The sequence below is a fragment of the Mangifera indica genome, chromosome 8 (genome assembly GCF_011075055.1).
Source record: "Mangifera indica cultivar Alphonso chromosome 8, CATAS_Mindica_2.1, whole genome shotgun sequence".
NCBI lineage: Eukaryota > Viridiplantae > Streptophyta > Magnoliopsida > Sapindales > Anacardiaceae > Mangifera > Mangifera indica.
The window spans coordinates 3,995,995-4,022,208 of NC_058144.1; the positions used below are offsets into that span (position 1 = coordinate 3,995,995).

At 34.3% G+C, this 26,214-nt stretch overlaps 6 protein-coding genes and 1 non-coding gene across 8 annotated transcripts; 3 read left to right on the forward strand and 4 right to left on the reverse strand.

Moving 5' to 3' along the window:
* Positions 1 to 233: 233 nt before the first annotated feature.
* LOC123224073 (acetolactate synthase 3, chloroplastic-like) lies at positions 234 to 2,536 on the reverse strand. The gene has a single exon (XM_044647590.1). The coding sequence runs from the start codon at positions 2,472 to 2,474 to the stop codon at positions 489 to 491; it is 1,986 nt and encodes a 661-aa protein (XP_044503525.1). The 5' UTR covers positions 2,475 to 2,536; the 3' UTR covers positions 234 to 488.
* Positions 2,537 to 4,184: 1,648 nt separating this feature from the next.
* Positions 4,185 to 8,126, reverse strand: LOC123223528 (nuclear transcription factor Y subunit C-1-like). Its single transcript, XM_044646709.1, has 2 exons — positions 7,289 to 8,126; positions 4,185 to 4,568 (listed from the first exon to the last, which is right to left on the reverse strand). Exon 1 carries the CDS (start codon positions 7,977 to 7,979, stop codon positions 7,290 to 7,292), a length of 690 nt encoding a protein of 229 aa, XP_044502644.1. The 5' UTR covers positions 7,980 to 8,126; the 3' UTR covers positions 4,185 to 4,568; position 7,289.
* A 90-nt stretch (positions 8,127 to 8,216) lies between these two features.
* Positions 8,217 to 8,298, forward strand: TRNAS-UGA. Its single transcript has one exon. It is a non-coding gene; the product is annotated as a tRNA-Ser (tRNA).
* Positions 8,299 to 8,321: 23 nt separating this feature from the next.
* Positions 8,322 to 9,783, forward strand: LOC123223530 (mediator of RNA polymerase II transcription subunit 30). The gene is given in 4 exon segments (XM_044646710.1): positions 8,322 to 8,708; positions 8,711 to 8,730; positions 9,059 to 9,145; positions 9,333 to 9,783. Coding segments are annotated over 4 exon segments (504 nt in total). The 5' UTR covers positions 8,322 to 8,410; the 3' UTR covers positions 9,432 to 9,783.
* Positions 9,784 to 11,079: 1,296 nt separating this feature from the next.
* On the reverse strand, positions 11,080 to 13,612 carry LOC123222826 (non-specific phospholipase C6-like). Of its 2 annotated transcripts, XM_044645798.1 has the most exons (4): positions 12,805 to 13,612; positions 12,355 to 12,639; positions 11,814 to 11,990; positions 11,080 to 11,545 (listed from the first exon to the last, which is right to left on the reverse strand). In XM_044645798.1, exons 1-4 carry the CDS (start codon positions 13,457 to 13,459, stop codon positions 11,247 to 11,249), a joined length of 1,416 nt encoding a protein of 471 aa, XP_044501733.1. In that variant the 5' UTR covers positions 13,460 to 13,612; the 3' UTR covers positions 11,080 to 11,246. The 2 variants fall into 2 exon arrangements, with proteins under 2 accessions (XP_044501733.1, XP_044501732.1); XM_044645797.1 differs by having other exon boundaries at positions 12,355 to 13,612.
* A 2,023-nt stretch (positions 13,613 to 15,635) lies between these two features.
* On the reverse strand, positions 15,636 to 20,722 carry LOC123224571 (CBS domain-containing protein CBSCBSPB1). The gene is made up of 15 exons (XM_044648300.1): positions 20,367 to 20,722; positions 20,140 to 20,283; positions 19,379 to 19,547; positions 19,143 to 19,275; positions 18,878 to 19,048; positions 18,644 to 18,722; positions 18,414 to 18,527; positions 18,186 to 18,252; positions 17,881 to 17,986; positions 17,748 to 17,806; positions 17,181 to 17,290; positions 16,970 to 17,100; positions 16,583 to 16,668; positions 16,401 to 16,490; positions 15,636 to 16,127 (listed from the first exon to the last, which is right to left on the reverse strand). Exons 2-15 carry the CDS (start codon positions 20,265 to 20,267, stop codon positions 15,957 to 15,959), a joined length of 1,614 nt encoding a protein of 537 aa, XP_044504235.1. The 5' UTR covers positions 20,268 to 20,283; positions 20,367 to 20,722; the 3' UTR covers positions 15,636 to 15,956.
* Positions 20,723 to 25,552: 4,830 nt separating this feature from the next.
* LOC123223038 lies at positions 25,553 to 25,973 on the forward strand. The gene has a single exon (XM_044646093.1). It carries the CDS (start codon positions 25,680 to 25,682, stop codon positions 25,893 to 25,895), a length of 216 nt encoding a protein of 71 aa, XP_044502028.1. The 5' UTR covers positions 25,553 to 25,679; the 3' UTR covers positions 25,896 to 25,973.
* Positions 25,974 to 26,214: the final 241 nt, after the last annotated feature.

A 26,214-nucleotide genomic window follows, 5' to 3' on the forward strand; every position in this document is an offset into this window, starting at 1 on the left:
CCTCAAAAACCTTGCAAATCGGCATCATGAGATTAATTGTAGATAATTAAATGATCATAGAAATAACAGAGATAACCTATGGGCAACACCGAGGCATTCAATTTAAACCACTTTTAAACTTAATGATGCAGTTCATGTAAAATGTTATCGCTAAAACTTGCATCTCATTTATCTTGCTGAATCCTTTGAAGTGTCAAAGTGGGAAAAGAAAGCATCACAATTTGAGAATAGTGTTTTCGCCAAACAGTGCAACTACAAGACATAACCATACATTACTCCTGAGAGAAATACAACATTAAACGGGCGAGCAATAAACAAACAAAACAAACTACTATTTGATACATTAACAAACTAGTTATTCGAGAGTGGCAAATACTGTTTGTCCATATAAGTCCTTTGACACTCACACGCGAGATAAAAAGATTGCCACTCATACTAAGCCTCAGAACATAATACATTGCCAGAATGTACAATTGCTGCCTCTGTGATCAATACTTGGTTCTTCCATCACCTTCTGTGATCACATCTTTAAAAGCTCCACCACTGGGAATCATAGGAAGGACATGCTCTTGATGGGGAACAATGACATCCAGAAGGTATGGTCCAGGAGTGTCCAGCATTGTCTTAATTGCAGCTCTAAGATCTTCCTTCCTTGTGACACGTGCTGCAGGGATTCCACAGGCTTCTGCAAACTTCAACATATTTGGGAATATTTCAGACTCTCTTGATGGATCTCCCAGGTACGTATGAGCCCTGTTTGCCTTGTAAAACCGATCCTCCCATTGCACCACCATGCCCAAATGCTGATTATTCAACAGCAATATCTTAATGGGGAGATTCTCTACCTTGATAGTTGCCAGTTCCTGGACATTCATGATGAAACTCCCATCACCATCAATGTCTACTACAACTGCACCAGGGTTAGCAACAGCAGCTCCAATAGCAGCAGGCAATCCAAAACCCATAGCCCCTAGTCCTCCAGACGTTAACCACTGGCGAGGTCTCTTGTACTTGTAAAACTGAGCAGCCCACATCTGATGCTGCCCAACACCTGTACTAATAATTGCGTTTCCATCAGTCAACTCATCAAGAACCTGAATTGCATACTGTGGAGGAATTGCTTCCTCAAATGTCTTGAAACTCAGCGGGTATTTTGCTTTCTGCTCATCAAGCTCCGCCCTCCAAGCTGAAAAATCAAACTTAACACTACCAGCTTTACTCTCCAACAACTTGTTTATCCTTTTCAACGCTAACTTCACATCCCCACAGACTGACACGTGAGGCTGCTTATTCTTGCCAATCTCAGCTGAATCAATATCAATGTGAACAATCTTGGCTCGGCTAGCAAAAGCCTCAAGCTTCCCCGTCACTCGGTCATCAAACCTAACCCCAAATGCAAGCAACAAATCACTTTTATCGACAGCATAATTAGCATAAACAGTTCCATGCATTCCAAGCATTTGCAATGACAACTTATCCGAACAAGGATACGAGCCTAGACCCATCAAAGTACTAGCTACAGGGATCCCTGTAAGTTCGACAAATCTCCTTAACTCCTCACTGGAATTTAAACACCCACCACCAACATACAACACCGGTTTCTTCGATTCAGATACCAACCTCACAATCTGCTCCAAAAGCTCCTCATTGGGGTCTTTAGGCAATCTAGACATATAACCAGGCAATCTAATTTGTTGGTTCCAATTTGGAACCGCCAGCTGCTGTTGAACATCTTTCGGTATGTCAATCAAAACCGGGCCGGGCCTTCCCGAGGTCGCTAAGAAAAATGCCTCACTAACAATCCTAGGAATGTCATCAACATCAAGCACAAGATAATTATGTTTTGTAATAGACCGAGTTACCTCCACGATTGGGGTCTCTTGAAAGGCGTCCGTACCGATCATCCTACGTGGCACCTGACCAGTGATTGCCACAATCGGAACGCTATCGAGAAGCGAGTCAGCGAGTCCACTCACTAAATTGGTGGCACCAGGTCCTGACGTGGCAATACAAACTCCAGGTTTTCCAGAGGAACGCGCGTATCCCTCAGCAGCAAAGACTCCACCTTGTTCGTGGCGAGGGAGAATATTGCGAATGACATTAGAGCGCGTAAGAGCTTGGTGAATCTCCATTGAAGCCCCACCAGGGTAAGCGAAGACATCGGTGACGCCCTGGCGTTCGAGAGCTTCAACAAGGATGTCGGCACCCTTGCGAGGTTCGTCAGGGGAAAATCTGGAAGGAGGTTTGGTTAATGGGATTGTCGTTGTGGCTGTGGGGGTTGCGGAGGAAGCTGAGGTGGCGGAGGGTTTGGGGAGAGAGTTTGAGATGAGGAGAGTGGGGCTTTGGCGTGCATAAGAAATGGGGAGAACGGATCTTGAAATGGGTAATGAAGATTTGTTATTGGTAGAGGCAGCGGAGGAGATGAAGGACGAGGGCTTGATGAAAGAAGAGGAGGCAGCCATTGTTGAATACATGCGGGAGCAAGAGCAGGTGGCTGCTACAACTGGTGAGAGGGAGTTTTAAGGGGCCTTTGAAGCAGATTGAATTTGGAGCAAATGAGTTGATTTACGATATTATCCCTAGGAAATTGCTTGCGTTGGTTTATTTACTTATTTATCGAATATTATGTGTTTTTGCATTTGATCTGTGGCCAAAATACTAACGTTCACCAAAGTTTGGACGTACAGATAAAAACATATTTATAGTATTTAAAAAATTTAAAGTTTTATTTATATATTAACTTTTACTAAAATTTTATGATAAAGGTAAAAGTAAAATTTTTATTTTATCAATAATATTAAAAAAATATAAATTCTATTAAATTTTCTTTTAAGATTTTAAAAATTAATAATTTCGTATCTATTTAAAGTTTTCTAATTTTTGAAAGTAATATTTTCTCTTTCCCTCTAAACATCTCTCACCCTAATAATGGTGGTCGGTGTGTTGGTTCAAATATCATCACTCGTGGTCAGATAAAGTAAAAAAATAAATTCTAGATTTTAACAACAAAATTATTATTTTTTAAAATTAAAAAACTTTAAATAAAGGTAAAATTACTAGTTTTTAAAATTTAAGAGAAAAAATTTAATAAAAATTATATATTTTTAATATTATTAGTAAAATAACAAATTTACTCTTACTTCTAACAAAAAATTTTAACAAAAGTTAATTCATAAATGAAACTTTAGGTTTTTAAACTCTATAAATATGTATTTATATTGACATAAAAACTTGGGTGGAAAATACTCCTTTGGCCTTGATTTGTTATTTGCTGATAAGACAACCATCAATTTCATATAGAGATACAACAAATTAGGTTAGGTTGAATATTTTAATTTCAGTTTCGTTCTCGTAAAAGTAATTTTTTTATGTTTTCACCTCACTCTCAAAATGAAAATGTCGAAAAATTTGTCTACCTTTCCCTTTTCTATCATTATAGAGATACCTTATCACATTTTTTCCTTCCCATAATTGTTAGAAACATAATAGAAACTTTGCGAGGTGATATATTTATCCTTGTGTTTGATTATGAGAATTTTAGTCATTTATGTCTCTATCTCTCCTCCGTTCAAAAACAGACATGCCAAAGACTTGATTTCACTGGGAAAATTGTCACCTCTAAATTCATAAAAACATTTTCCAAAAAGAGTTATGTTGGTTTTGAACTATTAATAAATTAATGAGCATTGTTATATACACAAATAATAATGTATTATTATGTGATTAAATAATTAAAAATTAAAGATAAAATTACATCTAATTATATAGGGACACATCATTATTTATACTTAAAATTATATATAAAAAATTATACACATTATTTTATTGTAAACTGATACAACGTTTTTCTCCTTTGAGAAATAAGTGACATCTTGGTGAATTTTGTAGGGAAATATAATAATACAGTATTGACGAAGACAGACATAAGTAGAGTTTTGCATTCTACCTAGTAACTCTTACCAACTTTGACTTGCAGCATAAATGGGGATTTCAGATCGTTCATGAAGAGGAAAGAAAATCCATAATTCTTCCGTAATTACTTAATTGCATGGTTATTCCTCTCTTGACAAAATTTCCAGAAACAGGAAAGGTAAATTCAGGTTTGCTTGATGACTTCTTTTTCTTAGTTTGACCTAATCAGAATGTAAGCTAAGAAAGAAACCGTGGTACCCAAGTAAGAAAAATTTGAATAGGAACAACTTTTTATTTATATTGAGAAACAGTGAAAGGCCCACAACGACCACGAGAGAGCACAAGGAGAATTGAGTTGACTACAAACAAACTGGAATAATTAAGGAAAACGAATGGTTCACAAATGCCCAACTGCACACTGGATAAATATTTAGTTTAGGTAAGTCATAACAGCAATAGTTCCGCTGCACTAAATCAAGTTAAAAGTTTTCACATCTTTCTAATGAAGTCATCTCATTTGCGAATGCAGTCTCCATAAACAATACAGGCAAGTGCCTTTATAATCACTTTGTAACCAAAATTCCAGAGGCATCGGCTCAGCTTCAGTGCCTTCTACCACACCAGAGTACCGTATCATCAGCACATGAGTCGCTTAGCTGCAGAAATAGGATGAATAATTTGAGATTGATACAGCACAAACTATGATAAACAACAAATGGCATGAATGAGAACGACTAGAGCACTTCTCCTTTCACAAATGTATGTTGCATTAGTGGTAAAAAGAGAACATACTCTTTTTTCCTAAAACATGGGTTCCAAATGATCAAGAACCCTATTGGATGAGAACAATTAAAGCACTTCTCCTTTCACAAATGTCTGTTGTGTTTGTGGTCAAACGAAAACTCACTCTTTTTTCCTAATACCTGAGTTCCAACTAATTAAGAACCTTATGGGATATGATATACCATCTCATCCCATCTTTCTGCAACCATTTCTTAGATTCTCTAGAATCTCTTGCCAAACTTGAATTCTAGTTTAATAGGCAATTTAAAAAGTCAGCATGAACCACTGAATAAAGCCAGAAGCAATACCAAGATACCCATTGTATGACAGGACAGAACTCATATGCTTCAATAATGGATGGGAACAGGTAATGCATTTATATATCATGGGGTTTGAACAAATTGAGAAAGCTATCCATACTATTTTTAAAAAACACAGCAAATATGTGATATATAATCATAACAAGTATGCTACGCACACCACAATGCCAAAGGCTAGCCTAAAAGCATAAACAAATTTGAATACTTCTTCACCTTAAAATTCTCATAAGCACATCACAAGGTGCACCTCACATATAAGGATGATGACCATTTGCTTAAGTAGTATGCCAATATTCAGCTACATAAATATAGCTGCACATCAAATTGGAAGGATTTTCATTGTGACTGAGAAACCTAGCATTGATTCTAGCTTTTTAAAGATATCCACACATCGTAAAACCAAGAAATTGAAATAAACATTTCAAAATGTACTTTCTCCTTTATCCACACATCGTAAAACCAAGAAATTGAAATCTCTTGACATTTCCACCACGTTCGCTGAGCTCCCATTGCATTACTACAAGAGATTTTATGGTTTATTAATTGCAAACAAGAGGTCAAACAACCCTAAGAAAGAAAATATCACCCCACAGAAAATTCTATATTAAACCAGGTAAAATGCCTCATTTATAGGGCAGAGAGAAGAGCCATATAAAACGCTTAACTAATTGCGCTTATCTTGGTCATATCGAACTAGAGCTGAACTCAACTTTAATTCAAAGCCAAGCCAAAGATAGCATGCGTTTAACTTATAAACTAAGACATAGCTCAGATTTGACAACTCCAGAAGCTTAAATGGCAGAGAATAAAGATCTATGTCATCTTCTGTCGGTTTTATTATCCTGAACTCCTAAACTTAAAAACTTTTAAAAGCCAAAAATTAACTGATGGGACCAATCAGGCGGACCTGTCACTGGAGGAAAGGTCTTGGATGCTTGACTGCAAAACAACAGAGGGTAGGACAAAAATTCGAGAAAGAAAATGCTAACAGAGCAAACTCAGTTTTCAAGAACCTTGCAATCTTCTTCCTCTCTAGGGCAAAAAATAAAATGCTCAAGCTTCCATGGAAATATTACCTCAGTAATCAGGCTTGGCTGAGTTATGAAACCAAGTGCAAAAACTAAAGTGACAAATATTTACTTCTCTCAATCTTTCATTTGTTTGTTACTAGAGCTTCCTAATTTGTGATCACTCAAAGTTTAGAAGTTAAGTGATACAAAGAACCATATCTGCCATAGAAAAGGCAACAAGTAGAGGAGAAATATTAACCAGTTTCCTTTATTTAAGTTTAAAATGTCATTCACCAACTGACAGTTTCAACCAGTCTTGGTTCAGTAAATGATGAAAAAAGGAAGCCCACCAGATTATTTCTCAAATAATTCTTAATTGACATCCCATATCCTTTTGATTAAGATTAGTTACTAACCCATTGTAACAATAACATTTCCTAAAACCACTTTATCTGAACAATTTATATCCATCACTTAAAGCACAAAACATTTGTGGCCGGCACAAACTCTCTCTTCCTTAAAAGCTCTCACATATAAATATTATAAGGAAATTTCACAAGCTCCCCTCTTTCTCTTTATAACATTTCTCAAGCCGTTTAACAACCTACATTATTTCTTCATTCTTTGATTCTTCATGTGATAGAACCATTCCCAACAACTGATTTATATCCATCTTACAGTTACAAAAGAAACTCAAATTCTTCAAACACTCTTTTGTTCTCTACCTCAACCAGTTCCCCCCAAAAAATTGTTCATCAACATATCTAACGTGTGTAGCAGCGTTTCTTTTTTCTTTATATACTATTTATTTATTTAATGGAAGAACACAAGCAGCCTCTTCACATCTGTTAATGCATTTTTAAAACGCCAAATGTGCTTCAAAATCCATGCATTAATGACTTCAAAACTTCATCACAATCCCTTACCAACACTTGGAATGTAAATGAAAATGGGTGATTAGATTCACAGAATTACAACAACTAGAAACCCTAGGACACAAATCTAGTAAGCTGATGTCAGTCACAGAGAAACCCTACAAAATTCCAAATCATGTTTGTTAAATTCAGTTCAAGAAGAAACCGCTTCTTGTCCTACACAGCTAAATTTCAAATAACTAATTACTTTAAACCAAACCCTCCCCCGAAAAGCAAAATCATCAGATAAAAACCAAAAATGGACAATCAAAAATAAAATTTGAAACAACACAAAAACGCACAAAAATCCAAAACAAAAAGCACGCGAAGAGATCGCTAAAGAAAATACCCTAGCTCTGGCCATCAAGATTAGTTTGACCAGCGCTCCCTCCACTACCATAAGAACCATCGTCCCCAGTAGCCGCCGTCTGCCACACAGACTGCCAGGCCTGACTGGGTGGCTGAACATAAACACCAGTAGGATCAACAGCAGGCCGACCAATCATCATTCCTCCAGGCCCAGCAGCACCGGTGGGTTGGCCCATGGGTGGATAATAATATGGGACGCCACTGGCGGTGGCCCCCACAATCCCTCCCAATCCGGCAGCTTCATCCTTAATCTCATCTCTAGGCACGATATCTACCAAGAAATCAAAAATATCGGTCCTAGTAATGGCGGCAGCGATGTCGTTTTTCTGTAAAGTCCTTCGCTTGTTTTCTTCAGCGTGAAGCCAGGAGCGAATAGTGAGCTCCAAAATGAAAAGCTCGCATGCCTTAGCAAACAAAATAGGGGCTTCCGCGGAGATCATGCGAACGTCCTCATCGGCTTTCATAATTTTCTTGATGCGAGCGAGAGGAAGCTGGTGGTTCTTAAAATCGTTGACTTGTTCGATTTCTTGACGCTGGTAAGACCAAAACATTTGGAGCTGCTGTTGTTGCTGTTGAAGGAGGTGGTGAAAAGGTGCCGCGGCGGCAGCAGTAGGAGGAGGTTGTGGGGGCTGCGGGTATGCGGAGGATTGACCTTGCTGGGTGTTCTCCATTGGATTTATGATTATGATTTTTGATAATCGCGGATTGGTGATGTTTGTGTTGATGATTGAAATGTGGACAGATGTGGGAGATGATGAATGAAGGGATGGATGGCTGGGATTTTGATTGGGAGAAAGAGGATGGGAAAAGATACAAGCGTTAGGACATTTGTTATATTGTATTTAACTAATAACATTTTTTTATATTCTGTCATATAATAATGTTCTAGTGTATTCACGTATCTCAACGTCGATATGTCCGAGTGGTTAAGGAGACAGACTTGAAATCTGTTGGGCTTCGCCCGCGCAGGTTCGAACCCTGCTGTCGACGATTTTGAGGTTTCATTCTTAAATTTGCTTTTTAGATATTTCGTTCTATTTTTGCTTTTGAATATAGGGCAGATGTCAATGTAAGGTTTGTGATTTTCCCAGCAAACTGAAAAATGGAAGAAAACAGTGTGGTATCGAACTCGAAAACAACACAAGAGCTTGCGAAAGAAGGTCAGAAGCATCTAGAAGAAACCATAGAAGCAGCTTTCCAGATTCTCTCCTCTATGAACGACGAGCTCTGCAACCCCACGTTATGGTCCACCACCACCACCAACGGCGTCGTAAATGGCGATGCTGCATCTGATTCTAATCATCACATGGACAACGGCGTTGTCGGCAGTGGTAATAGTGCGCTCGACGAGGCTCGCCACCGGTATAAATCCTCAGTGGCCGCCCTTCGATCCGTGCTCTCACCATTCCTAATTCTCATAGGGTCAGTGTCTTCAAACCCTAATTACTCATATTTATTGTTCCTACAAGTTTGGTGTTTGAGCATTAGTTTAGTCGTATCCCTTTTTTTCCTGTAGTTGAAATTTAATTACTTGAAACGTTGTGTATACTGAAATGTAGTATAGTGGAGAACAGATTCATCGATGTTATCAAGGTTTACAAATTGGGGATGGTATAAACAATTTCATTATTGTAGTGTTATTTATTGGGATTATTAACTTAGATGATATTAGTGCGTTTAGAGCTGATTAATATTTTAGCAAATTGTTAATTAGTTCGATAGTTTAATATTAATTATGGTTTGTATATAGGCAAAAACATTCGAAATGGGTTCAGTTTCCTCAGATGATGAAGTTGAAATTGAAAAGTTGGAAGAGAGAGCATCTGTCCTAAGAGAGGTACTCTATTTTAAGTAGCTTGATTGTGCAGAATTTTGTTGACATTCACGTTCCATTTCCTGGAATGGTGGTAAACAAACTATATTAATTGTTGTGCTGAGCTGGGTTCTTGGTGTGGTTGATCTGAAGTCTGAACTAATGGGTTGTTATAGTAATGCTAAATTTTGGTTTTCGCCTTTCTTTGTAGGAGCTTGCTAACAAGAACACACACCTTAAACTTCTCATTGATCAGCTACGAGATCTCATTAATGACATATCCACATGGCAAAGTCCATGTTCTGTCTAAAATGCAGAAGTGAAGCTTTTTTGTTGTACAATGGTGCCTGAAAGTGGAGGTTTTAGTCTAGATATCTGCCAAAAAAAAAAAAAAAACTGCTCATATTGATGTTCATCAAGGAAAGTCAGAGACAGATGATAGGCTTTCAGTGGTAAAATCATTTCTTGTTGCTAAAATGGGAAATAGAGCATGTCAAGGCTTTTGTATATCTTGATTCTCTTAACATTATCAATGAACTGCATGTATAAGCTTGTTGATTTTCTAGTTGACAGTGTGATAAAATTCATCCTATGGTTGATATTTGGAGTCAAACTGAATGGATATGTAATTTTATTTTCAGTATTCAGGACTTTTTGTTTTAGTTCTGTGAATCTAGCAGTGGTGTCCTCCTTTCACTCTGTTGCACTGACCTTTATTTAGAAAATTGAAGGTGTTTGATATACCAAGTTTAAGGTGAATGTACTTGAATTAATTATGTAGTATGTCTCAAACTTTTATGCAAGGATGACAATAGGTCTCCTGTTATCAGGCAAACTCCACAAAATATATTGATGATTATGTGATTGTTGTGGTGAGACATAAGTATAAAAGTGTCTTCTTGTCAAAACAGCTTGCATTGCCTCGTAATTTGAAAAATTGGGGCTCACTGAATCTTAATAATCAGCTGATAGATTGAAATCTGATTGTTTATTATGCTGTGCTTCAGGCTTCATATTAAATTTCTGTAGGTGCCCGTACTAGTAGGTTTTTACATTTCCTGAAGAAGATGCAATATCACAAACAATTTTTTGAAAATGTTTGTGGCTCCAATTTTCTTTTACCTTTTTATTTTCCCCAGCTATTGTTACTTTGTACATGGGCATAGCCATTGAAACTCTTACAGTGAAAGGGATATTGACAGAACAAATTTGGCTGCATGGGTAGACATTTAAAATGCCAACATCAGAAGCAACCAAATAGCTCTTTCAGCAGTGATTCTCTTAGGATGGTTTTATTGCATGGCATATTATTAGGTATAAATTATTATTATTAATATATTTAATGATATATATATATATATATATATATATATATATATATATATATATATATATATATATATATATATATATATATATATATATATATAATTATTATATTTGGTTAGAGAATAATAATAGAATATTGAGATTTTATTTTACTTAAATATATTTAAAATTATTTTGTATGTATTAGTATTGTATATGATCAAATTAACATGTTCTATGTTAAAGTAAAATAAATATAAAGATAAAATTATATTACTTTCTATTTTGATTGAAGACAAAAATATTTTTATTTTAAAAATTTAATAAGTAAAAATAAAATTATAAAAGAATTAAATTTATATTGATAATCTTTTAAAACTTAATGTAAATGTGATAATCAAATTATAATAAAACTATTTGTATCCATTTTAAGTATACAAATAGGTAAATATTTTATGTATGTTATTATGTGATAAATAATTTTGAATTAAAAATAAAATAATATTCAATTACATGATAATATATATAATTATGAACTCAAAATATTTATGCATAATATTGTTCATCAAATTATCTCATATACTATTTGTCACATCATCTTAATAATTAACGAGTTTTGAAAATTTTTTATTAGCTAATAAATCAAAATGTAATTTCAATAATCAAAGATATATTACTAGCATAAAAAAATCTTATCCTGAATCAAATGTCCCTCAATATTACTACATTTCACATTACAAATATGATGAGAAGAAAGTCATTCTACATTTTGTGATGAATAGATTCTAACATGCAGAGTAGGTTTCCAGAGGATTAACTAATTGTGAATTGAAGATCTAGTTGTGAGTGAAGACCTCATATCTACAATGGCAGATTCATCTGCTCCCAATTTGATGGCCTCTCTGCTTGCTCTTATAAACCGCAAAACAGCTCCCTTAACATACTCATGGGCCTCTTTTACCGTCATCTTCTTACCCATCTCACTGGGGAAGCTGCTCAAGAAGTGATCCCCATTAAGAACAGCTGCTAATTGAACTAACTCACCTTGAAATTCGGATAGTCGTCCATTTTCTTTTGCTTCAGTACTCCTCAATGGTGCAACATCAGGCAAGGTCTCTGCAATAATATCAGAGGAAAACACACTGAACTTTCTGCGCACTAAAGTATTCATCAAGCTACAAAACTTGAAAAACTAATTGAGAATATGAGGCATTGAGACAATTTTTCCATAAATTCTTCTGTGTCCAACTAATAATTGAATTCTCTTTTCTCATTCTAAGTTGGTTAGATCTTATTTTTATTCCAAATTTCAATTTTTTCTGAGTTGTGTATAAATTGCAATCCTAAATTGGCCAAAATAAAAATTGATCGAAAGGAAATATACCAGGGCAATCTGTTCTGGGAGAGGTCAATTCACCAATAACATCCTCAAATGTGCCAGCCCAAGCATCTCTGTGAGTCAAGAAATTGGAGGACAGATTGAATATTTTCTTTATGGTTGCAGGGATAGAAGAGTGCTCAAACTCAGAATTTGGAGTAGGTCCTTTGGGGCCACTTATCACTATAGAAAAATGTAGAAACACAAGTATATATCAATACAACATACAATGAAAGCAGAACAAATCTGGAAAATTTTCAACTGTAAAAACCTAATTCTAAAAATTTCAAATGCAAGACAAACTACAGAAACCATTCTTCTTTCAAAATCAATTTGCCTAATTACCTAAAACAGATATATTTAGTGAATTTTGCATGCAAAATAAAATACAGTAGACCATCCACTAAGAAGACCCAGACTAGATAATTAATCTCAAAAGTCAAAGTCCTTTGACACAAAGGAACAAAATGTGATAAAACCAAGTAAAACCTGAAACATGTGCTAGCTTTGATCATAATTCCAGAATGACTGGAATATTTAATCTTACCATTTCCTTTCTTGATCCATGGGGAGACCATAATTGTTGGCACTCGAACGCCAAGCCTATCAAACTTGAAGAAAGAAGGAGCAGGACCAGTGTTTCCATCTGGGCTAGGGACATTGACATAAGGAGTCTCAACATGATCATAAAACCCACCATGTTCATCATAAGTAATGACCAAAAGGGTCTCATTCCATTGAGGACTTGCTCTCAGTGTCTCATAAACCTCCTTAACAAGCTTTTGCCCATTAGCAACATCATGCGATGGGTGATCATCATTTGCAGGATTGCCTTTAAGATCAAAATACCCTGGTTCAATTACAGTTAAGCTAGGCAATTTCCCTTTTTTAGCATCTTCCTTAAACTTCGAATTATACTGATGGAACTTAGATATGTACTTCAATTTCCTTAAATTTCTATAAAACAAAGTAGAGGGTATAGTCCGAAAGTAAATACCGAAGTCCTTGCGATTCTCATGGAGTGAATCAAATATGGTTTTCTGAGGGTAACCTTGAGCAAGGAGCTTCTTGACATGACTTACTGAGCCATGAGAAGTAGCAGAGTAAACAAAAAGCCTATTGGGTTGAGTTGGACCAGGAATTGAAGAGAACCACCTATCAAAGACCGCAAATTCTTGTACAAGAGAAGCATAAACAGGAACAGACTCAGGCCTGAAGCCTTTCATAACAGTTTCAGATAAGTTTGGGGACACTGATAGTGCCTGCTCTACAAAACCAGCCATTGAAGGAATAGTCCCAGAGCCGAATACCTGTTGCTTCACAGCCTCAAAAGAATGACCCGGATCCGGATCCACAAACGCGGCATCATCAGTGAAGCAAATGGTCAGCGAGCGTGAGTTATTGGTTGACACAGAGTTGCATTCATCTCCGGTGACTCCATTGATCATGGGATTTATGGTTTTTTTCATCCACCCCAACATGTGATCAAAAGATCTGTTTTCCATCACTAAAACTACAATAGTTTTGACGGGCGACGCCTCATTCTCCGACGCATATGCAAAATGGCTAGGCGTATACCCACTTGAGAGAGTGAGAAACACCAAGAAAATGGCAGAAAATGAAGTCGGTGATTTGAATTTAGAACCTTTCATGTTTTTCTTGGGAGAAAGAGAGAAACAGAAAAGCAGCTTCTGGCTTCTGGTTTTGCTATTGAGTTTGATTCTCTAACTAAATAAATGTGAATATGTGATCGTGCTTTAGAAAGTGAATGGGAAGTGACACCAGTTACCATTAGTGCTCTGCTTTTGTTTCATATTTCAGGTTTCTTTATTTTATTAATTTGAAATATTGGAAAAATATGTTTCGGATAAGTCGGTGCTGACCAAACAGCACATCTATTTTACAGTTAACTTGAGGGAGATTGTGTTTTTTTATTTATTTTTTTTGGGTTTTATTGATGGCAAAAGATTTTTTTTTTTTTTAACAAAGAATCATAGAATTATTATTTTTGAAACAGAATTAATTATATTAAATAAAATAAAATTTAAATTTAATAATTAAAATCCGGGTTTTATTAACTGTCAAAGATGTTCGTTTTAAAAGATAATAAAATAGAAAATCCAGTTACCCAGGAGCGGTAAATGACATTTCTATTGCTTCCCCTGAAAGACAGTAATCATAGTGCTGGGAATTTAATAGTTTCTTATTTATAATTGGCAATTCTACAAGAAAATCATGCTCACACATGCCAAAAATCGCAACAAAACAAATTTACATATATATATGAGCATGGTAAACTAATTAAAATTACAGAGTGTTAATTAAATTTCAGTTATTGAATGGTATTATAGAAGATAGATACTTAATAAAAATATGAGTCAAAAGCACTTTTAAGCTGAACAATTTATCGAATAATGAATTTCTGAAGCACTTGTATTTGAGAATTTGAAAATGACAATTAAATATTAAAGCAGTGGGGATGGAGCACTGTACGGACCTGATTCCCTTTTAGAAATCCATAAGCCGAAATTTAAGGACATAAATTATGGGGTTTTTGGTATGTAAATTAGGTTGTCGGTCAGGTATAGAAAGTAAAAAAAGATAACACAAAAAAAAAAAGAACATGCACTGACAAATGAAGGGTTTTTTTTTTTTTTTTTTAAAGGCGTGGGAAAGTTGAGAATCAAGAACAAGTTGGACAATGGAGCAGGACCAGAAGATCGAGACATCAGCTGAGGTGATCATCATTCACCAGGGAAAACTAGTGAAAAGCTCAAGTAGGAAGGTTGCGATGCCATTCAAGGAATATTTAAAAAAAAAAAAAAATTGCGTCAGGAGCATAAAGGCACGGATAATGTATGTATTCTTACAAATAGCCTGCACAGTTGGACTTAATCAACATCATTTCTGTTAGTAAGATGAGCGCAGCTACCACTGATTTACCATACTTTTCTCTGTAGATCTCTTAAGCATATGAAATTGGCATTAAGCTTTTCAAGTATGTGAACTTTTACCGAACTAACTCAAAACTCAAGAACCTTCTAACAATGTTTTTATTCCCAAATCGAGTAATGACTTGATAGGAGGACTGATTCAAGTACATCAACAATTGGACTGATATACCCTTTAAATAAATATTAAAAATAGTATTTAAAACAATAATTTATTTAATTATTAAATATAAAATTTAAATTATATTTTCTTAAAAATGAATATGGTATTGGTATATACATTTTATGTCCATTAATAAGGTCAAAGACATCAAAGGGTTGGCCCAACACCCTTAAAAAAAGCACAACCTGAAAAATCTTTGGGTAAAACCTGCAAGCAACCCAACTCAGCCCAAAAAAAAAAAAAAAAATTTAAAAATTATATAATGATATGCCAACCTGCAAATCATGGGTCAACCCACTTAAGACCCACGAGAGACAACCCAGGGAGCCCCACATTGTGTCTGGAGCCTTACTCTTCCAACGGACCGACACAACCCACCCATTGGACATGTTTGGTTAAGGTATTGGACTCAATAGCAAATGAAAATTCTTATTATACATATTTAACCATTTCTTTAATTTCCATACAATTTCAAAAAAATTAGATTGAATGTGATCCGGACAGTGCAGAGGTAGACCAGTAACCAACGGATTTGGGTCAATTCAACAGCAGTTTATGCCAGTTCAAAGCCCCTGTCCAATATGAATCACCCAGACTAATCTCCGATTCAACTGGCAGTTTGAACTATGCACCGACAGGTTTGGGTCGGTTCAACCACGGTTTACACCTGTTCAAAACCCCTATCCAATATGAATCACCCAGATTGGCCCCCAGTTCCCAATCAAAACAGCCGATCTAATTTAAAAAGCATGCCGTCAAGTGAATAATACAACAAGATCACAACACTGCAGTTGATGAAACACCAGAACTTCCTGACTGAAATTTCAAAAGAAAACAGAAAACCGAATAAAAGAACAAAACCATACAGTCATGTATGGAATTTTTGAACAAACAATGACTTCACTCATTCATGCAGTGTAATTATAAGCACCCAAAAATGGCTTTCCCTTTGATTATTGTTCTACAGACGATATACCAACAAGAAGTATGCGTCTATAGATAAATATTAAAAAATAGTTGATGTTTTTAATTATATTACTGACCAGCTCTTTTAATGTATGCCATTATTCCTAAACCAGTAACTAGAGCGGCCCCAGCTGCGACTGCACTGAATGCTGAAGCCCATGCATCTGAATGAGCATAATCCAGACTTCCGGACCCCCCACCACCATATGATCCTGAATAATCAAGATATAATTTCAAACCCTACAAAAACCATCACTTATGTCAGACATTATTGAGCATAATAAATCTCTTATGAATAATAGAAATATTTGTTCTGGTCTCAGAAAATCTCTACCAATATGATTGGAGTTGCAAAAGGCTAAAAATATTTATCTTTAAAAATATCTTTTCCAAGTATCAAATTAATTTCTAATGGCACAGAAAGGAGTTCCAGACAAAATTTTTTCTCTACTTCCACTGAATGATTCACTAGACTTTCCACAAAATTAAAAAAAACTAACAGTTAGCACACACCTTCAAACTGGCTAATCTTGCATGCTCCACTGCTGCTGCAAGATCAGTGTCTGATGACATAACAACTTTGTCATGGTCTTCATCTTCATACTACAATATATAGGCCAACTATAAGCATACCATCCAAGTAAAAGATAAATCAAGAACTTATGACAATGACCAAGAAATATAACATTCTATACCAGAATCTGAGGCAAGTTGTTGCGATCAATGTCATCCCCCACCCTCTTAAGTATTGCAGTCGTCAGATCTGTCAATCTTCGAGAATCTGTATCCATTCGCAACAAACCAAAAACTCGAGTTAAAGCTTTTGGAAAACAGTGAGTCCCAACTTTCCTACACCAGCTTCTACAATTCTAACTTCACTACTTTAAAAAAGGAAAATTGACAAAAAGTGACAGAAAATTCAGACTCAGGATAACCCACTTTTCCAAGTAAGTTAAAAGATGCACACAATAGACTTGGGTTCACATCAACAAATCGAATGAATGCCACATGCAAAACAGAAGATGACATATCCATAGCTATTTAACAGTGTCTTCTGAAAAGATGCAGATCATGCAGCGTACCACAAGTAAATCTATGCATTCGGCCCTTCTTATCTTGGACTTTGAAAGCAAAACCACTTGGCATCCCTAACAAAGGATAGGGAAGAGATCTCCCTGTTTCTGCTTCAGAAGCCAATTTCGTGGAACCTTCACTGTAGTTCCACTAATAGTAAGTAAATATTACTTGCAGAAATCAGAATCAAATCAAGTTTGAAACATCAAGTATCAAAACCTTCTGTCTTCATCATCTTCATCATTTGGACTTAAGGCCATGGCAGAGTCCCAAAACTTCTGCATCACTGTGTTTGTTGCTTCACTATTTGATCCAGCAGTACTTCCCACCTAATTAATGGAAAAATTTTGTAACCATATTAATTGAAATTTGATAATTAAGGTATGGAAGAAGACACAAAATCACTGGTAGCAGTATTCAATCAAAGCAATTCTCCACAGATTTAAAACAATATGTTGTCAGATGGCACCAAGAAATTAGGCATTCAATTAAAATATAGCCAAAAACTGGCCACATATACTACACCGAGATAATTATAGATCAACTGTATAAATCCAGGATTCCCACCCCAAAACATATGTAAACAAGAACCAACTGCAGATCACTAAAAGAATGCTTGTAATTAAAGTTTACGCAACTTTCAAAAAGTTGATACTTAAAGAATGAGTGCATGAACATATTAGGAAAGCCAGCCATACAACGAAACAAATTAAAACCAATATAATTAGGATAAAATAAACAGAAGAGAATATTATATGATCAAAGAAAGGTAAAGACTTGACTTACAGTGGCCACAGCAGCATGAGTAATATGAATCACATCAACAACAGCAACCACTTCTCCTTCTGTATGCAGCCATCTATACCATCAAGAAGTGATGTACTATGTACTAGTATTTACTGTTTAAATGTTACATTACCTCTATCTACTACAGGAAGGTGCAGAAATTTTCCATCATGCATGATATGCAGAGCATCTACTATTGGTGTGTCAATTGTTGCACATTCTGGATTAGGAGTCATGACCTGTACATCGAATAAACAACATGATGAACATAATCAAGATATCTTTTATTATTTTATCGAAGAAGAATAACACACGTTTCTAGACATTAATGAATGGAATCTCTTGTATCATATAACAAGGTTGAATGAAAAAGCATCAAGATATATTTCTTGATAAATATTGACTTATCATGTTTTGGCATAAGAAAAGGATAAATACCATCTCCACAAGAGTTGACTGAGGCAAAAGATTTTGTGCAATTACTCGCATCAAGATATCCTTCGATCTAAGCAATTGGAATGGAAAAATATTAAATTCTATATCGAAACTAATGATGAGATGAAAAGAATGAAGTTCAATGAAATATTTAAAAGTATAGCAGATTAGCAATGAGTCCTTTGTTTTTGCTCAATAGCAAAGTGGAATTTTAATGAAAATGAGACTCACGTCAAAATACCCCGTGGTTTATTTTCGACTATTACAACAGCGGAGCTCATTCCAAGTTCCAGCATCTTTTTTGTTGCCATCAAAACAGTGTCGGTTGGTGAAATTGTTACAATCCTGGACAATATCACTATGTTTTAGAAAAAAGATACTACAGGATACCACACTCGCTGTTAATATAGAATACAGATATAAGATACCCCATAGATATTTCAAAAGAAGATATTACCGACTTTGTTTTCTCAGCAATGACTGTAGATAGAGATGGCTTGAACATCCTTTCTCGAAGTGTCTCAATAAATGTATTAGGACCTGCTTACCATCCCAAACAAAGAAAAAAGTAATATGATATACAAGTTTCTTGGTGAGAAGTACTGAGAAAATGTGATTATAAAAAAAATCATAAATTAAATGATAGAAATGCAAGAAGATATTCAGAATGATCTGATATAACATTATCTACCAACCAGATACAGATGTTCCCCAATGCTTTTCAACACCTTCAACAGCTGCAGCAATAGCCTTTCCCTTTTCAGCTGCCCTTTCCATGCGAGCAATAGCATCATATAAACACTTTGCTATATCTAGTAAAGCAATGACCTCTCCATTTTCAACAACAGGCAGATGTCTGAATTTTCCTGTATGGACAAATATCAAAACCGAAATATCAGAAAAAAGTGTAGTAGTAATATTACAGAAATGAGCAGATGCAATTCACAGACTGCAAACAACCTTGCACCATCTTTTGGAGGGCTTCCACAGCAAGGGTATCAGATAGAACAAACGTTGGGTTTCTAGTCATAACCTTGGATACTGGTGTCTCTTCAAGATTAATCTCACGGGCAATAACTCTTGTTGCTATATCCTTCATCAAGAAAAAAGAATGAATTAAATCAAGCATACAAAGCTGTTAAACTCTGCAAAAACAGATAAAATTAAGTTTTTTTTTTTCTCCATTATGTTCATACCTTGTCTGTAAGAATTCCACAGAGTAATGCATTGGAGTCAGTTAACAACAAAGCATCAACTCTACGAGCAGCCATTCGACGACAAGCTTCTTGAACAGTTGTATTTTCAGGTATTGTAAGGGCCTTTGACAGCCGCAAGCGTTTTACTGTGCGTTCTCCAGTTAGGCCTCTGTTCAAATAGCAGGTAGAAGGGGAAGAAGATACAGTGAATATAATTGTCATGCATAAAAATTTTAATCTAGGTTTATAATCCATAGCTTTTGTAGTATGGTAAAGTCATGGGCATGATATTTTATAACAGTTATCTTCGGTATCTATGAGCTTCTATCACTTTTTTGGAACTTAATTGAATATCTCAAATATCATATTCGCTTCATAAGTTTCAGCATCCAAGAAATTAATTAAAAGAAAAGAAAAGGCCAGGATCCTTAAATTAAATACTAAAGTTTTATCAATAAAACTGCAAACGTTGACAACTTAACACTAAAACATCTATGGAGCCGAGGACAAGGAATTCAATGGTACAACATAACAATACCTTGTATACCATGTCTCCTAACAAACTAATCAGTAATAGTTAACAACTGCCATGACAGAAGCCTTCTATATTTTGTTGTAACACAAGTTGACCCTCAATTCAGTTTCTTCCTAGAATTCTGTAAAGCCTTGAGTATAGCACTATCATAATCAGTATATGACAACTTTCCAGAAATTTAAAGAGAAAAAGAATAAATGACGATATAAATGAAAAGTGAATTTACACAGTACGAGAAGCTGAAAACATTCTACGTGTAGTGTCAGGGCCGCCATTCTCGGTTTTCTTCTTCCCACCGACAGAAGAATTCGAAAAAGACATACTCTTCCTCGAAGAACCTCCTCGGCTTGCCATTTGCCCCTTCAAAACACTGAACAAAGAGGCACAGAAATAGAACAGCATAAATAACAACTAAAATATACAAGCAAATAACAGAAAATATATAAGCGATACCGTTTAATCGTTGAAAAAACTCGAATTCCAACAGCTTAATCGTATACTGCAATTTGATAGATTCCAAGGCCCAATCATAAACGAAGGATCGAAGCCAAACGATAAGAGAAAACGAGATTCAAGATTAAAATTGTGACATAATGATGATAACCAATCCGATGGTTGACAATTTTCCCGGAAAATGAAAGAATAGCCGCCGGAAATTTAGTTTTTCCCGGGAAAAAGTACCGACCGGAGAGAGGGAGAGAGAAGGAAGGGAAGGGAAACCTAACAAAGTATCAGGATGAAAATTTGTTCCTGGAATGGGGGACCAGTAAGATTCGACCACGTCAACGATTTGAACTTAATTTCCCCCAGTTTCACGGAATTTTGTGAGGTTTTCAAATTTCCTCAGGTTAAACGCTCTTATATTCGAAATTACACTAATATCCTCATGAAAGAAATCAACCACGTGGTGGATCTTCAAAACCGTGATTTTGTTCTAAACTTTTGGATTTAACAAGTATTTATATTAATTAATAAATTAGTTTATCTTGAATTTTTTCTGTTTCATCATTTCTGTTTTTTTGGGAATATTAATTAAAATAGGTAAAAAAATTTCCACATAAACATTTTTAAGCAAACATACAGTAGTTTTACTTTTATAAGCAAATTTTTTTGTAACTCTAAAAATACCCTTCTAGTTCTGTAGGTGTCATACAGGGTGTGTGGACGCGGAATACGTGGGTGCATGCAAAGTGTGCGGGATACATGTAGAGTGCACGAGGTGCGTGCAGACTGCGTGCACCCTTTCTTATATATAGATTATATATTTAATTATTTATATATAATTATATTAAAATTTATATATATTATTAAATATTATAATATTTAATATATATATATATATTATATTTTTTTAATATTATATTATATATTTAATATATATATATATATATATATATATATATATATATATATATATATATATATATATATAAGAAAGGGTGTACACACGCACCCTGTTTTTATATATATATATAAATTATTATTATTATTATATATATATATTATATTAAATATTATAATATTTAATATATATATATATATATATATAAAAGGGTGCGTGCAGTGCGTGCACCCTTGCACTCTGTTTATATATATATATATATATATATATATATATATATATATATACACACACACGAGGGTGTGCGCACTTTACACGTACCGTGCACTCCGCACGCACTCAAGCATTCCTTTCAGCGCTTACGTATACAAGATTGAGAGATTATTTTTGGAATTACAAATAAATTTACTTATAAAGGTAAAATGACTGTATGTTTGTCTAAAAAAGTTTAAGCAGAAAAAATTTTACTTATTTTAATTAATATCCTATTTTTTTTGTAAGGTTTTGCATACGATTTCATTATATTATATTATCAATCCTATGGGCAATACTATGAATATATATATATATATATATATATATATATATATATATATATATATATATATATTATAATTAGTTATTATTTTATTTCTAATTTAAAATTATTTAATTATATAATAATATACATAAATATATATTTATTTGTATATTTAAAATAAATATACATAATTTTATTGGTATCTTATTACCAATCAAATTTATATTTTATACTATTGAGGTGTAAATATATTGTTAGCCAGCATGTCCTAGTTTTTAATAATTGTATTTAGCTGAGTATTTAATGTTGATAAAAAAATTACGTAAATTTATAATAAATATCACTTTAAGTATAATCAACCTTATAAAGTTATGGTTATGGAATAACAGTTTTAAAAAATAAAAACATAATTTTATCTTTTAAAATCATTATATAACTTTAATTTTAATTAATAAAAATTAATAATTATCATTTAAATTATTAAAAAATCTTTTATTTCCTTTTCACTTCCTTTTTTTTTCTCTCTTTTTATATATATAGAGAGACAATTTTTAAGAGGTTATTGGACATTTGGAGTTATTTAAACTATCATATTAACCACTAATATTTTTAAAAATTATAATTATTTATTCAAGAATTAAATATAATACAATAGATTATAGGTATAAATATTATATTATAATTATTGAGTTCGTTTAATAATTTCAAAATATATGAGATTTGAAAAAAATTTTAAAATTAATTTGTGAGTTTTTAAACATTTTAAAGAGTTATATTGTTATATTTTAAAAGTTTAGGTCTGATAATAAAATTATTAATTTGTTTTACGCTATTTGTTTTTTTAAATAGAATTTAATTTTAGTTTAAAAAATATTATTTATACTAACCAGAGAGGAGACTCTGTTATCAAGTCAACCTTATGGAAGAAAATGTCATGTAGTCGTGGCTAGAAAAAGACCCTATGTTGACCGTATCTTTTGTTTCAGTTAAACTAGCAAGGCAAGGGGGCAACTGAAGCCCAAGCGGTGGCCCGTTACAAATATTCTCCTCTTTTACATTAGTAACAAGAGGTGGAATGATTATTCTTTACCTTTATCTATTAATTATTAATAATTTAAATATGAATTTATTTATTAAATTTATTTATTATTATTAGAGATAAAATTATTATTTAAAAAAAATTATTTAAACTTATATTTTAGGATTATCCTAAAGTTTTAAAATATTTTTTTTTAGCTTTTAATTTCATATTTTTCAGGTTTAAAAACTGACTCTCTTTCCGCTCTTCCGCCACCCCCCCACCACCAACTATAGGGTTTTCAAGTCTCATTTTTTTCCATTATGACCACCCCTTTACCTTCTGAAAATTATAGTTTCAAGCCCTCTTCAACATAAGTTTCTAGATCAGCTTCAACGTCGTTCTCGCTCTGTCATCGACATCTTCATTTGCTTAGACCTAGCCATTGTCACATCCTCTCTTCATGGACCCCCACTTCTCTCTTGTTTGGCATAAAATCCAATTGAAATTAAGCGATAGATCTCGCTCGATTTCAGCCCGATTTGTGTCAACACAGATGCATCGAGGAGGAAGGTGGTATGTTCTCGTGGCATCCACATCAAGATTTGGTCACTCACTAAATAAATGGCTTTGTCATTGGTGGTTTGGAAAAAACGAGTTGTTGGTATATAGAGATTTTTTAAACAAATCATTGATCTTTAGGCGAAGAATGGAATGACTTCTCGTTGATCAAGAATGGAACAGGATTCACAGAGAAGTTAGGAGGAAGAGAGGAGAAGGTCATCGCCATCTCCTACTGTCAATAGTGTGACTAAAAAAACTTTAGGGAGAAATTTTTATTTTTCAAACTTTAGGTGAGGGGGATTTGTTGATGAGTGGGTGGAATTGTAATTTTCAAAAGATATGAGACTTTAAAACCCAAGACTTGGGAAGGGGGGAGTTAGTTTTTAAATCTGGAAAATATGAGATTAGGGGGCAAAAATAAATATTTTAAAATTTAAGGGTAAACCTAAAATATGAGTCTAAATTAAATTTTTAAATGACGATTTTATCACTGATAATAATAATAAAATTTAATAGACAGATAAGTATTTAGATTTTTTATAATTAACGGATGAGAAATTGGATTTACATCAAATCTTGGGTGAGAAATAATCATGTGACCTAGTAACAATAAATATGAAAGCTCTTTAAAAGTAGTTTGAGTAAAAATTAGAGAAATTTGAAGCATAAAAGGTAAACGTTCAACCGTATTTTTTATATTTACGATATTCTCTTTTTAGTTTAATTAAAATAGAGATACATTAATCATAATTCGCAAGTATTTGGGTATCTCATAAGTCTTATAGTAATATAAAACAATTAAATATTATTCCATAATCGTAGGCATTCTAAATATCATACTGAACCACATAAACAAATATTTTGTATCATATTTATTCTTTTTTAACTTGATTTAATTTTTATCATATCATAATAGTCATATCCGAATCTTATATTTAAATCAGCCCTTGGAAAGCTAAAAAGAAATGAGTATGATGATAAAAAATAATTAATTTAGTTGATAAAACAACAGTAATAAATGAACCCCTTTAAGTCCAAATGAACCTGAACTGAAATGCATGCGTTTCTTTAGAAGAAAGAATAAAGGACTTTGCGTAAGAACCTTGGCCTAGCTAGCACGGCAGTATCTGTGTCTCAACAATGACTATTGTGCATAGTTTCTAGCATTTACGTGTAAAAGTGGAGATGCTTGAACCAGTTTCAAGCATATAGATGCCATCCTTACCGCGTTAAACCACCCATAATATGGCTTTAGAAGTCATCTTTCACTGTGTTTTCTTTGTCAAATAAATATGCCGACATTTTATCAAATTTATCAAAACATTCTCCATAGTAAATATCCATTCGCATGTTAAAGATCTGCCACTCCATCTAAATATAAATGGACCAAACCAATATCTTCCCGCAAACCCTTCTTAATCCTTCAAGTTTCCAAAAATAAAGACAATTAGTTTATAGGAATTCTAGTCCTGCTGAACCGTTGGGTCCCTTAATGTCACTTTACACTCTGCCAACACATATAAAAGTACAAGTACTCATAGGAAACAATTTGATTCTTTCTATGTTATTTTTAGTATAAACTAATGTTCTGCAAAGTCGCCTTGGCCATTGTTGAATAGAGTACTCAAAGACACAGTTTTTCAGCAAAATGGTGGATTGGGCACCCATTATACTTGGAGTGTTGCTGTTTATTCTCCTCTCTCCTGGCCTTCTTATCCAGTTTCCCGGCAACCAACGCTACATAGAATTCGGCAGCCTCAAAACCAATGTCAAGGCCGTCCTCGTTCATACTCTCCTCTTCTTTGGCATCTACACAATTCTCCTTTCGGTTGTTGGCGTTCACATTTACATGGGCTAATCAATTCTTGATTTGCTTTACTTTCAACATAATGGGTCGATCCTTTTGTTTGATACTGTAATTGATTTTGGGCCGATCGGCCATTATTATATGTTCGCGCTGTAGACCGTAAAGTGGATGAATTTAAATTTTCAGTTTTATGTGTTATGTGTTATGTGATATGTGTTAACCAGATCACAGACGGCAAACAAAATGAGCCATTGCAGGCCCATATGAATTTCGAAGCGATGATCTTATCCCAAGAACATCACAGCCATTGAAAACTACTTCGAGATGCTGACACGTTACCCTATTAACCGTTACATGGTTTTTGATGCAGTTGTCGGTTTGTGCTTTTTCTTCATCTCTATCTGGTTTGTATTTTATTGCCCATCACACTTTACCTTTCCCAGATCTTTCTGTTCCTGGCACTCTACCAAAACTTTTTCAAAGCTTTTTCGTTTTCTTTGGCAGGTAAGACAACAATGGCAGATTGGGGTCCTGTTTTAATAGCAGTGGTGCTGTTTGTGCTGTTGAGTCCTGGGCTTTTGTTTCAGATTCCTGGGAGTGGCAAAAACAGAGTTATTGAGTTTGGCAACATGCATACCAGTGGTGCATCTATTCTTGTTCACACAGTTATCTACTTTGGCTTAATCACCATATTCCTTATTGTCATTAATGTTCATGTCTATACTGACTAGCTATTCACTAAACTTTTGCTATTTGTATTGTACTGTGACAGTTTATTTGTTTAAATTATTATTCATAGTTTATGCTTCTGTTCTTGTTTCTTTGATTTAGGGTTGATAGGCTTTATGCGTTTCTTGATTTTGTTACCTGCTTATTGTCTTGCCTAGGAACTTTCTTTGACTACATATTCAAGTAATCTGTTATTGCAACATTTTGATCTGGAGATTTGGCCAAATTATTATTGGATACTTTGGATAACTAACAGTGCCAACGCTTAAAGTCGTATGGATACTTTGGACAGTGTCTGAGAATGAAAGCCGTAAATCAGTA

Excerpts from the sequence above, each read along its gene's own strand:
- LOC123222826 (XM_044645797.1), bottom strand. The coding sequence starts at position 13,459 with ATGAAAGGTTCTAAATTCAAATCACCGACTTCATTTTCTGCCATTTTC. Across the intron at positions 11,991-12,354 it reads ATGGATCAAGAAAGGAAATG|TGATAAGTGGCCCCAAAGGA; the intron begins GTAAGATTAAAT and ends ATTTTTCTATAG. Across the intron at positions 11,546-11,813 it reads TCCCAGAACAGATTGCCCTG|AGACCTTGCCTGATGTTGCA; the intron begins GTATATTTCCTT and ends ATATTATTGCAG.
- LOC123224571 (XM_044648300.1), bottom strand. The coding sequence starts at position 20,267 with ATGGCAAGCCGAGGAGGTTCTTCGAGGAAGAGTATGTCTTTTTCGAAT. Across the intron at positions 17,987-18,185 it reads AGTCAACTCTTGTGGAGATG|GTCATGACTCCTAATCCAGA; the intron begins GTATTTATCCTT and ends TTCGATGTACAG. Across the intron at positions 17,291-17,747 it reads CTCATGCTGCTGTGGCCACT|GTGGGAAGTACTGCTGGATC; the intron begins GTAAGTCAAGTC and ends TCCATTAATTAG.
- LOC123223528 (XM_044646709.1), bottom strand. The coding sequence starts at position 7,979 with ATGGAGAACACCCAGCAAGGTCAATCCTCCGCATACCCGCAGCCCCCA.
- LOC123224073 (XM_044647590.1), bottom strand. The coding sequence starts at position 2,474 with ATGTATTCAACAATGGCTGCCTCCTCTTCTTTCATCAAGCCCTCGTCC.
- LOC123223038 (XM_044646093.1), top strand. The coding sequence starts at position 25,680 with ATGGCAGATTGGGGTCCTGTTTTAATAGCAGTGGTGCTGTTTGTGCTG.